Raw genomic sequence first — 13,404 nt, 5'->3', positions numbered from 1 at the left:
ATCTGACTCCTACACTGCCCCATTAAGTTCCCACAGCAAACCAGAACACCCATACTAAGACCGTGCAGCTCCTGTACACAGACACATTTACTCAGCACAGACCCCACAACCAGATAACCATAGAGCCACAAGATCTCTCCAGGCCACACTTTTCTGAAGTGACTGCAGACACGGGCTAACTGTGATCCTGAACACTGACTCCCTGCAGCTGAACAACAGGAGGTCTTAAACATGAGACAGTACATGAACTGCATCCTCTATTAAACTGAAAAGCCAACAGGGCTGCTAGGTAACACTGCTGAAGAGAGCACTCATCACAAAACATCTCCATCAGGTTGCAGGATAGCACACAGAGCATTTTGCAGCACACAGGAAAGCAGTGCCAGTCCAAGCTGGGCACAGCAGCCTGCAGGCAGCTCTGTTTGAGCATAGCTGTCACCAGAGGGGAGCTGCAGAGAGCAGTGTCCCATAGCTGGCACCAGCTCACCTCCTGAGCTGGTTCCAGGGGCTCTGAAACTCCCAGTAGCTTACCTTTACTATTGTTTTATCTGGTTGAGCTCTTCGTTCTTTCCAATAACAGGAGCTGAAAGCATTTCTGTTTTGCTCATCCTTGAATAAATAATGCAAATTTTCTCCAAGGACTGCAAGGTCTGACAAATATCATAAGACAAAGCTTTTTTTTTTTGCTGAATCTGCCAGCATCTAGCAATGTCACACAGAATTGTTTATTGCAGAGGAAGATAGTCACCATCACTACTTGCCAGAGAACTCAAGGCATGCTGAATTTTATTTTTTTTTTTATTTGACAATAGAAAATGCTTTCAGCCAGCAATGTATGTTTTTCAACCAGGCATTTAGAGGCAGTTAACCCAAGCTCCTTTTTCGTGGGTTTTTTTTTTTTTTTCTTTTTTTAATTCACATTGTGTTTCCATAGCACTGATTTCTATCACAATAATCCAAATGCAAGCAAATACATTATAAATAACTTCCTATAAGATGCAGCATATTGTATCATGATGTGCAATTCTTTTCCAGTAGCTTCCCTTACTAGCTACACATTTTACTTGAGCTGACTTGTCTCCCCAGCTGATACATCAGCATCATTAAGGCAGCTCTTGCAATGCATTGCAGGGCTCTGACCCCACACAGAAACAGATGTGTATTGGAGGTACACGCTCACAAGGCAGGCCCATCGCCAGACTAAAATGGATTTACTCATCAGCAACTGAATACTCAGCAACTTACCAATTTAATTTTATGTGTCCTGGCATACAAGCACTTTCTCATCACAGCTGTCTGGGACGCAACAGGACAGCTGAAGTAGCAAACAACTCACCAACTCTGAGGAAAGGAAGTCCCTTTTTGTCAGGCAGTGTCCACAGCAGGAAGAAGCTATCCAGAAGATGAACTCTTCCCTGGAAAAAGTCTTTTTCCAGAATGTCCCATATTATATGATATCATTAATTGTTTTCAGATCTATAAGTTACCGCATGATAACAATCTGGTATCGTTACACAGGATCTTGTATTTTCATGTTGCACGTACAATTTATGTCCAAATGCACCATGCCTTATAATCAGCCCAAATGACAGGGGTCCAACTTTCCGTTCTGTTTCCCCCCAAGGAGATAAGCTTTACTGCATGAACAGAGAACTGGAAGGCTCCAGCTACGCTGTTGAATCCGTCTCCTCAAATAATAGACAGAAGTTTAGCAAAGCACAGAGACAGCTCCAGCACTCTGAAGTAAGCACAGGTCCAAAAGCCATCACAGAAATATGCTATGGGAAGCTGGCAGGAGAGAGCAGCAGCAACTCAAGCATTTTATTTTGTTTGTAGATCTGGTAATATGCCTATTTTTAATAAACAAACTCAACCACTTCAAATGAATGCTGGGAGATGAAATAGCAGCCACTAGATAGCCTGGAAAGCCCAGCAGCTCCTGCTTCCTTAACACATGTGAGCAGCTTCCTGCTCATGCTGTACCAGCTGCTGGGTGCATGTTGCACACAGATTCCATTGGCACAATAAGTCCTCTGTATGACCAGCATCTCAAGTCAGATAAATAAGAATTTCTCGCTCCCTATCAGAATGTAAGCAAAATTAATCACTGATGCTCTTTCCCCTTCTGAGCTTAAGGAAAAACACAACAGTGAATGGTTACATCTACAGCAAAATACTTCAGCTATGATGATTATCCCTTCATAATGGTTAAAACTTGAAATTAACCTTGCAAGTTAGTGAGACGTATCTGAAGTAAACATAGAAACCCATGTGATCTTTTCAGAAACAATTTTGCACTTTCAGCCAGATTATAATCTGCATCTGAATACCCACCCAAACTTGAAAATAAATTAGACCTGTATTCAAACTGCAACAAATGTCATTCAAGGGTGTTCTTCAAGTCCCTTTTCTAATTAAGAGTTTCATACTTGGACAGTACCATTCATATGAGGATTGCAAGGTCTGCAGATGAAGACAGCTTGACTGAGGCGCTGCTTTGGCTTCCCTAGCTCAGGAAATCCAACACCACACCTCAAATCTTGTTCAGACCTTTTCCCCTCCTTACCACTTCTGCTTTTTCTCTTCCTTTCATATGAAGTTCACCATCAAGTTTTTAAATCTCTTCTCCTAAACTAGAACCATAAGACATAAGAAGCCTTCGCCTACACAATTTGTTTAGTTCCAAATGTAGAACCACAGCTCCAGAACACACAGAAAACATCAAAAGAAGATAGAAGTTACTGCTTAAAGCATTTTATTATTTCCTGTCACTTAGGTTCTCCCATTTCTAGTATGTGCCAGTAAATACCATGCTTTTACCTGGATCCTGGAGTTACCACAAGGCCGACTACTATAAAAAAAAAGAGTTTATTTACACACTGCTTGCAAAAAAAAAAAAAAAAAAGTGCTATGCACAGATCACCTTACTACTCAGAGTTATTTTAAAGAATAAAATTAGCACTTCCCTGGGACAACTTACTTTGGCTTCAGAGAGTTTCCTCTGTTTGGGAGCTGCTTGTTCTCAAGCTTTCTATTAGCAGTCCATGTAGCAGTTGTCTTCATTTTCCTGATCATGTTTTGCTGAATTTACAAACAGAATGATCTTTCCCAAGCTATAAGATGAGCATGTACAAACTGCATCCCCTACTAGAGTTACAAGTGGGAAAGAAAAAAGAACTAAAAAGAACGTAGCTGTGAATCAAAACACAAACCCCACACCTCAGCTTTGTCAAGTCACTGCTAGAGAGAGGTGGCGTATGGCTTTGCAAAAAGCATTACAAACCTTGAAAGCTTAACCAATTCACAAAGGTTTTTAGAGATTTCAAATCCCCCATAGACAGAAGACAAGCCATTTAACTCCATACAAGGACAGCTATCAGTAGAGCATATCTTCTCAAGAAAAATGACAAACTGGTGCAAGCAGGACTGCACAGCGCGTGGGAGGGCAGAGGCACGCTGACATGAGCCCAGAAAAATTTGTGAACTCTTGTTGAACACTTGTGAATGCAGGCAATTTGAAAGCCTGCAAACTGCCCCCCAGGCAGCCGTCTGAAGCAGTTAAGCATCAAAATGAAACGAAAAATCAAAATTGAGAAATGCAGAGGAGTTTCAGCTTTTATACTGATGGACTATGTCACATAATATGATTTGCCATTTGGGGCTCACGTTTACTTTCAATACTATATGTCAAATCTACTGCATTGTATACAAAATTCTTACAGCACATAAGTATCTGTGCCACCACAGCTGGAGGCTGCCAACTCCCCCCATACTGCCTGCAGCCCCAGCCCACCCGCCCGCTCCGAGGGCTCTTCTCCTCAGCAAGGCATACAGGCAAGAGGAGCACATCCTTGACCTGCTGCTGCGCTCACCATTCCTCCACCCACGTGTCCATATCTCCACCCACCTCCACATTATGCATACATTCAAGAATCTCTTCAAGTTGGCAAAAAAATTCTATAGGAAATGAAACACAGAACAGCATTGAGCTTCCTCCACGTTTCTGCTACTGTGAGAAGCACAAGGTTAGAGTAACTAGCCCTCCTTTTCTCAGCATCTGAGGAATGAAAGAAAAGGAGAAAAGACATGAAAACACCTATCTTTATCATAGATGCAATTCCAAAGTTGATTTAATTGCTTTTGCTCACAATTCTACAACACCCACTCTTCACTAGTGACAGTCCAAGCATACACAAAAACACTGTTCATACTCTGAAGAACCTTCAGAGTAAAAGGAAGAAATTTGAGTCTAACAAATAAACTTATTTAGACACAAGCTGAGGGCTTTAAATTATACAGAAGATTGCCAGTTGTTAAACTTTTACAGACATTCCATGCACGTACATGAGGGAGCTTGAGCCACACTCAGGCTCACACACACTCTGGTTTTGTTAGCACTGACAAAAAAAAAAAAAAAAAAGCCCCAACTCCATCATTACACCTGCATTTGCTCTCTAAACAACTGTATCATGCTGAACAATGGACTGAGCAACACTCTGGCCAGTCAACAATCCTGTGGAGAAAGCAGACTAGATGAAGTGCCCTCTTTTAAGCCTCTTGGGCACCACCATTGGAAAATTTCAACAGCCAAAATAAGAAAGCATTACGTGGAAGTGGCACTAACATGAAAATCCAACACGAGGTTACCAGGGTCACTGGGGTGGTTACACTTAATGAAATGGCTACGGAGTACAGAAAGAAAGCCTTCAGTTTTCACATCCAAAAGCTGCATTTGGAACTATCATCAGGTAGCCCATGTTGGAAAATGGTGCTGTACAAATTAAGCATCTTTAACGTCTATCGACATCAAATGAACTCTAATGTGGTATGAAATATTTGAAAGTCCAAGACTACAAATAAATATGAGCCTTATAAGAAAGTTCATACAATTCATAGCAATGCACATTTGCTCTCCATAATCTCCTGAAAAGCAAAACATACTTGAACAATATTAGAGAGCCTAACTTTGGGTAGACCATAGCAGTGAAGAGGGTTGGCAATGCAGAAAGATTATATTAAAAGTTCTGGCTGCTTTAAAAAAAAAAAAAAAAAAAAAAAAAAAAAAAAAAAAAACCTGCAGACTTCTTGATGCATTAAACTGACAGAATTATCTTCTTGATGCATTAAACTGACAGAATTATCTTTCTAATCAGGTTCAAGTGATACTCTGAAAAAATAAATAAATAAATAAATACTGCAAAGGAAAAGAGTTATCTGATCAGAACGTTACACCCACAGGCTTACAGTGTTTGTGGTTAGTAAACACCTCTCTAGAGTGAAGAAAACAGCTACTGAAAACAAAAATTAAAACAGTGCTTGCTCTACCACAATCCTGCAATCAATTGTGGAAGGCACTTAATGAAAACCCTAGCAAAGAAAGACAGGTTACCTACGAACAGCATTGCCAACCACATTAAACTTATTCTCCAAAGTTGGGACCTTCCTAGAACTACCTGTCATATTAGTGCCTTATAGATAACCACTGAAAACCCCATACAAAGAAATCTGCATCTCTGTTGTAGTTACTGGATTTCATTCAGATAGTTCTTAACTCTAGCAGTATAGAATTAAACCCATTTCTATGTCATTTCCTTGAAAATTAAGCAGTAAGAACAACAACTAAAGAAAAAAGAACATAAAGATCTTGCATCACTAACACTTATCGTCATTCTGGTACAGGCAAGGAGTTATTCATGCAATTCACCACTAACTATCAAGGCACCTTCTCCAGAAATCATGCATCTAGCCCTAGAGGTATAGGAGGCACCACAACATTGAAAGAGGAAGTAGAAGTAAAGCAATCAAATTTCAAACCTTGTTCAAACGAGGTTTAACAGAAAACAAACCACTATTTCTAAATGGTTTTCAAGTAATACTTGAACATCTTCAGTCAGGTCTAAAGAGTCTGGACTCAGACTGAGACTGTCAGTGCCTTAATTCCCTGAATCTTAACAGCACATTCTCAGCAGAGCCTTTTCAAGCCTAGAATTCTGTTGCTTTGTGTACGTGCTATAATTGAAGAAAATGGTGCAGCAAACTGTGCTCTTAACCACATAAACCAAAACCAGTTTGAGTCACTCCTTCTTGGGAAGCCATGGACAAAAATGCAGAAAATTTTCTGCTCAGAGCAGCTGTTGCTTAGAGCCATCTTTCTACTTCTAGGTGCCACTTGCATTGTCTGTGTTGGGCTTCTGCAAGCCAGCTTCAACTAAATCAGTAGAGAGTATAAAATTAGTAGTATTAGTTGTACACATGCATATATATTCATATGTTTATATATGCATAAAGATACAATATTCAAAATATAACACTGGAATTATTACTCTGGGCACACTCCATATAAAGAACTCCAAAACATCCATTTCCCAGAAGTGATTTACTTCCCACTACGGAAGGACGTACTAAAAATGTAACGATAAAAGAAAAAAAGAAGCTGCAGGCTGCGTTGGTTAGCCAATGCCTAAGCTCAGGTGCAGTAAAACACTTCAAAGAGGCAGGGCAGCGACAGAATGATCCTGCTTTACGTGCAGCTGCCGTACTATCAGGGACCAACAGCCTCACACGTGCCTATGCACTCCAGAGAACTATGAGAGTGCATTACTTCTGATTTTTAGGAAGTACCATTCAGTCCAAAGAGCAAAGATCATGTGAATTCTTTCCCCAGCCTAGAGAGAGCAATGCTAATCTTAAAGCACTCTAGTTTCTATACCTGCTTCCAAGTGGTCCTTAGGCTCTGTCAGACACAGTTTAACACAGAAGGCCAACTGCTGATGTTAGAACACGCAGATATTTTACCTGTTATTTTGCTTGTTGTTCCCCCAAAGAAAAGCATAGAAAAGCATTAATGAAAACTTGCGGATGCCTGGGAGACCACATCCAACCTTCTGCTGTACGGCACTACCGATACTGCAGGCCAGAGCTGCGGCTGAAGCAGTGGACTGTTAGAGCAGCTCACCTCCCTGACACACAGCAAAGCACGGGGAGCCGAGCTCAGCTCATTCCTGACTTCTCCCTGAGCTGCCTTACGCATTCCCTAAAGAAGCCAGGCTGCTCAGTTACTATGTTTCAACACGCCCTGAATTGAGGATTACAATTTTGGCCAGGCTGCAGAGAACTAGCAGCTTTGACATGAGCTACAATGTGACTTTCTCAAAGTCTAATTTCCCCCCTTTGGAATACGTGCTTCACCATTAAGCTAAAATGCAACTTTGAAGATACTTAGAAGCAGAGTAATATCAAAAGTGAAAATAGAGTAAGCACCACCTCCTGAGCTGGTAAGGGAACCATGTTCTGCTTCGTGCTAGCAGAAAGCATTAAGCTCTCCTAATAAACTTACCTTTTTACTGTAACACAAGCAAAGAACAAAGGTTATAACAACAGCAAAACCCACACTACTAGTTTAGTGGAGCCCTCAGTCACAGGAACACATATTTAAGAAGCCCTCTCTTATCCACAGCTCCACAAATGAGAAAAGCTTAGAACTAGTAAAATCGTTCAAGTCTAGCAATATTATTGTGTTCCCCCACAGCATAAAGAGGCAGAGCAAGAGAGAGCAGCCCCAAAGCATCTTCTGCTCAGCCAACAACATGGTACTGAGAAATATATACTCAACTAAGTAACTCCTACACAGCAGAACACAGACAACCGACACCAAAATACTAACAAAAAGCCGTAACTAATGCCACAGTAGCACCATTAAGCCTATAGCCAATAGCTACATGCCATATGTGGAGAGATACATTTATATTAACCTACACATCCAAGGTCTAAACATCTACACCAAGTAGAAAGTGTTGTAAATCATTAGTGGACTGATTTAAGATCACATTTCATAGTAAAAATAAACACTGCTACATTTCATGTCTGCAAGATCCTTTAGAGCAGGAAGAGCCTTGGGACATTGTCAGATCTGGAAAAATTAGCATTCTTTGAGAGCTCCGCTTTAATTAAGAAGTTACCTAAAATTACTCTTCCAAAGAGCATACTAATTTTAACCAGAAAATTCTTCCCCGTGTCAATTAACACTGGCATACTGCATGCTAATAAAAACATCATCTTATTAACAGCTTCACAGTCAGGAGAGCTACCACCATTTTTATTTGTTAGAATAGTTGTAGGCTGGCAAAGGGAAATTAAAATTCAGGAGAATGCATATTACAGCAAAGCTGGAACAGAAAAGGCTCAAAGATACATAGGTCATGTTAAGGTCTTCCCCTCCACTAAGTCGGCTTCTCCTGCTGCTCGCTCATGTGGAGAGATCATCATTTTATGGCTGTAATATTTCCACGGCAACACTGATGACAGTGATGTCGCAAACTCAGCCCTGACATAGCTCCAGGATCAAGCACAAGAGCAGATGGGATGCGAGGGAGAAAGCCCCTATTTAAACACAAACCTCTTTCATAAGAAATAAAGGCTCGAGCAAAGAAACAGGTGACTGGATCACGTCTTCAAGTATGATATATTCAAAAGATTATCCTAGCATGAAAATCTATTTAAAGGCAAGACCTACAATGCAGGGTAACTGTCAAATTTATAAGGCCGTCTAATAAACCAGCGCTGAAAGCTCCCTGTTTAGCATGCCCAAGCCTCGTGCTTTGCTTCCGAAGGGGCAGTGCAGACAAAACATTTGTATCCCTTACACTATCCCCTTCAACAGTTAAAACATTAGGATATATTGATTTCATACATTAGTGTGCTTGCACTACCTCATGTAAATGTAACATCAGGCCTTCACTGGGAAGTTCATTATCTGAACTAGATATAAAGTGAAATAAATTAAGAATTCCACGTGGCTCACCAAGTACACAAGAATGGTAACCAGAACATTCCACCAGCACGGTCTGGTTGGCAAAAAGAAACCACACATAGGTCCTCATCAGAGGACTCTTACAAGAACCCATACAACCTCCAGGCTGCTGAAATCCTACCAACCTCTCTCTGGTCACACAGCACAGACTCAGATGTTGCTGGCATCCCTCCTTGTGCCCCCCCCCCACACACACACACACAAGTAACCAGCAGGGCTGAGAGAATGGTGATCAGAGGTGGAGTAAGAGATGAAGCACCCACTCACAAACACAAAGGCAACCCCGAACCAGATCAGCTCATGGCCACATGCAGGCCCAAGCTGTTTCATGAAGGGCAGCCCACAACCAATACACCATGCTTGCCTGGGCAGGCAGGAGAACCAATCCAACCCAGAGCTCACAAATAATAGAAGGCAGTTCCACACAGCAGTTGAGGCAGAGGGTTATTGGTTCTCAGGAAGGAAAGGACAAAAGACAAGTAAAAAAAAAAACTTCAGGAAGAGACTGAGCCTGAGTGAGACTCCGAGAAAGGATGTCAGCTAAAGGCACTCTGCAAGAAGCAGTGTTGCTACGGGCACTAGATGGGGACTGTGAAAGTAACCTGTGAACACAGTAACCTGTGAAGGCAAAAAATTACAAAAGGAAGCAAGCAGAAGATGACATGCACCATGATACAAAACACAACACAGGAACGACCCAAGCTAAGGAGGCCAACTTAACTCCCCCAAACCATGGATGTGCCAACAGCAAATCAGTAAGGCGGGCAGTAAGCAGAAGGATGTCGCTGACCATAAAAATGTGGAAATAACTGAGGGTTGCAGCAGGACAGAGATGTTATTCCACAACTGAATGAGAACAGTATTATGAGGAAGAGAAAATGAAAGAAAGAGCAGAGAAACTTGAGACAACAATAATAGTATACCATCCAGCAGGTACAGAAAACCCTGTTGGGACTGCCAGGAAAAGAACTAAACAGCCCCAACTGTTTTGCTTCAACAGAAACATTCTTCATAGACATATTAGGCAGGTATCCTTTACACCACTAATGGAAATGCTGGCTTAAAGGAAGAAGATAAAAGGAGTAGCTTGGTGTTATGTAAGTGTAGTATGCAAGGGCTTCTGTTGGCTTCTAACTCAGTGTAGTGAACTCCAGAAAAAGCATCCATTAGCATAGCAGGATAATAAATACACGGAATTTGAAAGTGTAATTGATTGTACTTACAAACATGATTAAGACACAACTGTCACAGGCTAACAGGACTACAGCATGACCCCAACAAGACTTCTCTCCCTGTGTTTCCAAAAGGCCAACAACCTTGGACGATAACATGAACAGAATTCCCCCAAAGCAAGTTACAGAGGTCACTTCCATTTCAGCACAAGCAAGCTCTTTACAGGAGATGCAAAATGCCTCCCTCAGATAAATCCCACAGTACAAGAGCTCTTCACCGCACACCTGCAGAGATGCGAAACCAGTGGCTAACATGAGCACATGCCAGAACTCACTGCTGCTTACATCACGTATCGTGCCAAAGCATCTACCAAATGCAAGCTACAGAAAAGGTTTTTTCCTGTTATCCCGGAGAAAACTTACTTCCTAGTACAGCTCTGACTAAATGAACAGTCCACTGACAGGCAGGGGTCAATTTCCCTGATAAAATGAAGTCATAAAGTCCACATTTCCTTAATAACTGTATCATTTCCACTTTGAGCCCAAGTTCCACAAGTTAATCCCTCAGAATAAAAGTGCTTTACTACCAGACAACCAAAAGTGATCGTACAACAATAAAAAGATGACAGCAGTAAGTTAACATATTAGTAGATTAAAAAAATAATAAGGCAACCACAGTCATTTTCTAACACAATCCAAAAGCAAAAGCATTTCATAACATTAAATATAACTGGAGACAAAAAACAAATGAGCCTTTTCCATCTCATTTCTATGATATTGACAAACACAGTACATCATTACCTTCATTTTCAGATGCTTGGCATTTCACCTTCAGTACCAAATCAAAGGTACGTTCTGGATTCTCCCTAGAAAAAGCAAACAATTACTCACACAGCTGTTTCAGGCAACATAAATCATTTTCCACAGCATAGCAATCAGAAAGATCAACAAGGTGGAAAGGTGATACAAGAGGCACAATGTCGAAGGGACTAATACAATAAGAAGCTGTTACAAGGAAAGGAGAAAGGACTGCTCACCCATCTTTAAAGATCGAGCGCCACAAAGGAAAACTCCACAAGAGAAGGACCTCCAACCAGAGATCCTTCCCCAGTGACAGTCAACCCTTAAATGAACTCTAAGAGAGGTGCAGCCAGGCTCCACCCCCCCCAGTCACATAGGTGAATTACCTTCACCTGTGCTCCCAGAGCTGACTGGGTCCTTTCCCCAGGTGCTCAGTCAGTAGTTCAGGTAACTCAACAGTTACCGTACGTACAGCATTAAATTTTTTTCTATTCTATTTGTCCAGGAAACATTAAAATAAATTGAAAGTCAATAAAATTAGAAACCACTTTGGTTCCTCCTTAGAAATAACAAGCTATGCTGCCATGTACAGCCTTAAAAAAAGAAAAAAACAAACATAAGGAAGATAAATACACTGATTAGCTTGTCTAATGATAATGCCACTGCCTTATACATCAAGATGGTTTTTTGGAGTTTCCATCATACCACACTTAATCCCCCAGCCACCCCTGCAGCAGCCACCCACCCGCACACCAACGCCTTGCAGCAGCACACACCCGACAGTAACAACTGCAGCGCTAATTGCAAGGAACGCCCAACCTAATCCCAAACCAAGCAGTTATTGGAATAGCTCAAACTGCCGTGACCATACTATTGAGCTCTCTCTCTACCCAGCGCATTGCTATTTATATTAAAAACAAGTGGTATAACCGCACCCATATCAATTAGCTATTTAACCACATTAAAAGCTCACACTTGAGTTCCCTCCATGAGTAATGCCCCACTGAAGTCAGCTAGGGTTGGAGGTAGGTGAAAAAAACAGAATTTGGGCCTAGGTTTCTGGAACTCAAACTGAAGGGTGCAGTGAATTAATACCCTGTTGTTTCTTTAAAGGGAGTTCTGACTGAAATCCAGGATTAGAGTAGAGGGGAAACCTCAGCTGTCACAAATTAATGGATTCAGGCCATGCTTTTACTGACCTCAGTACCATCATCAACTAGGATACGCAGTCAGAGTCTAACTGAGGTTAGAGAAACATAACCTGCCTATAGACTTGTGTCATTTTTTAAAGCATTTAGTTGAGAAAATCATCCAGACAGATCCTGCACTGAGCTACAGAAACGCAAGCTCAGGATCTCAACACTGTATTCCAGTACTACAGCCAGCTCTTGTCCCTGCAGGTTTGCGGTGGAACTGATGAGGCCTGGCTGTCTGGAAAAGCAGCCATAAGACCCTTTCTTTAGGAGAAGTGACGTTTTCCCCACAACGTTACCCAAGCTAAGGTCATTTACTCCTGCCTTGTTTCCATGCAGCCCCACCACAGCATGCCAGGTGCACGGGGCAGGGCAGCACCACCACGCAAAGCACAGCCCGAGGGATGCAGCAGCATCTCATCCACACCAGCTCAGCCTCCCCAGAAAGCCACTGCTAAGTTTACTCTTCACATCCCACTATGCTCAGAAGTGTCAAAAATGTGTTAGAGTAATCTGAGAATTGTCAGACTGCCGTTTCCTTCCCCGCTACTACTCTGTGCCCACTCATTCATCATCCCCCCGCATCCAGATTGTTGTCAGTTCATGAATACGCGTGTAACATCTCTCAGCTCCCGCTTAGTGAAGGGACGGCTCCAGCGCAGGGAGCAGAGAGGCAGCACGGCGGCCCGTGCCCGTTTCTCGCCCGCCGCACACACCTGCGGCAGCGCAGCGCCGGCACAAAGGCCGGAGCCGCAGAGCGCATCGATCTCGGGCAGCGCGTGGGGCCTTTGTGCCCGTACAGCGGCACGCCGCACCACCACCGTTCCACGGCCGCTCGCGGCGGGCGGCTCCCGAGGGCACGACCCGCCCCCGGCGGCCGCTCGCCCGTCCCGGAGCCGCTTCCCTTCGGCGGCCGCGGCGGGGCGAGCCGGGGGCAGGAGCGGGGCCGCCGCCACTCTATCCTGCTGCCCTCGCCCCCAGCTCCCGGCCCCGCCGCCTCCCGCCCGGCTGTCACTCAGCGGCCGCGCCGCGCCCGGCCCCTCGCGCGCAGCCGGGTGGGCTGCCCCGCGCCTCCTCCCCCCCCGCCCGGCGGCCCGCGAGGCCTACCCGCTGCGCCGAGCCCCCCGCCGCCGCCCCCACTCACTTGAACCTGCTGTCCATGGTCACATCGCGGGCCCGGGCGGCCGCTCCGGCGTCCCCCGAGGGAGAAGCCCCGCGCCCGGCGGGGAGGAGACGGCCCTCTCCCTGCGGCCCGGGCCGGCTTAGCACGGAGGGCGGCGGCGCTGCTGCGGCGGGCGGCGGCCCATGGCTGCTCCGCTCCCCCGGCTCGGGCCGCGACTGCACGGAGCGGCGGCACCGCCTCCTCCCCCCGTCTCTCAGTTCCTGTTGCCGCGGCTCCGGCACCCTCTGGGAACCAGGAAGCTCCGCG

General features: G+C 44.0%; 1 protein-coding gene across 3 annotated transcripts in view; it reads right to left on the bottom strand.

The window, feature by feature from the left end:
• Positions 1-13,136, bottom strand: part of DENND1B (DENN domain containing 1B) — a gene marked incomplete at both ends in the record, with an annotated part of 137,111 nt that extends 123,975 nt beyond the window's left edge. For all 3 annotated transcript variants that reach the window (XM_079536254.1, XM_079536255.1, XM_079536256.1), the window contains 2 exons: positions 10,783-10,847; positions 13,120-13,136. In XM_079536254.1, the coding sequence (XP_079392380.1) occupies positions 10,783-10,847; positions 13,120-13,136 (82 nt within the window). The remainder of the gene's footprint in view (positions 1-10,782; positions 10,848-13,119) is intronic.
• Positions 13,137-13,404: the final 268 nt, after the last annotated feature.

This window comes from Tetrao urogallus (genome assembly GCF_951394365.1).
Source record: "Tetrao urogallus genome assembly, chromosome: 5".
In the NCBI taxonomy this organism is placed as follows: Eukaryota; Metazoa; Chordata; class Aves; order Galliformes; family Phasianidae; genus Tetrao; species Tetrao urogallus.
This window is presented reverse-complemented; position numbering and strand designations above follow the sequence as displayed.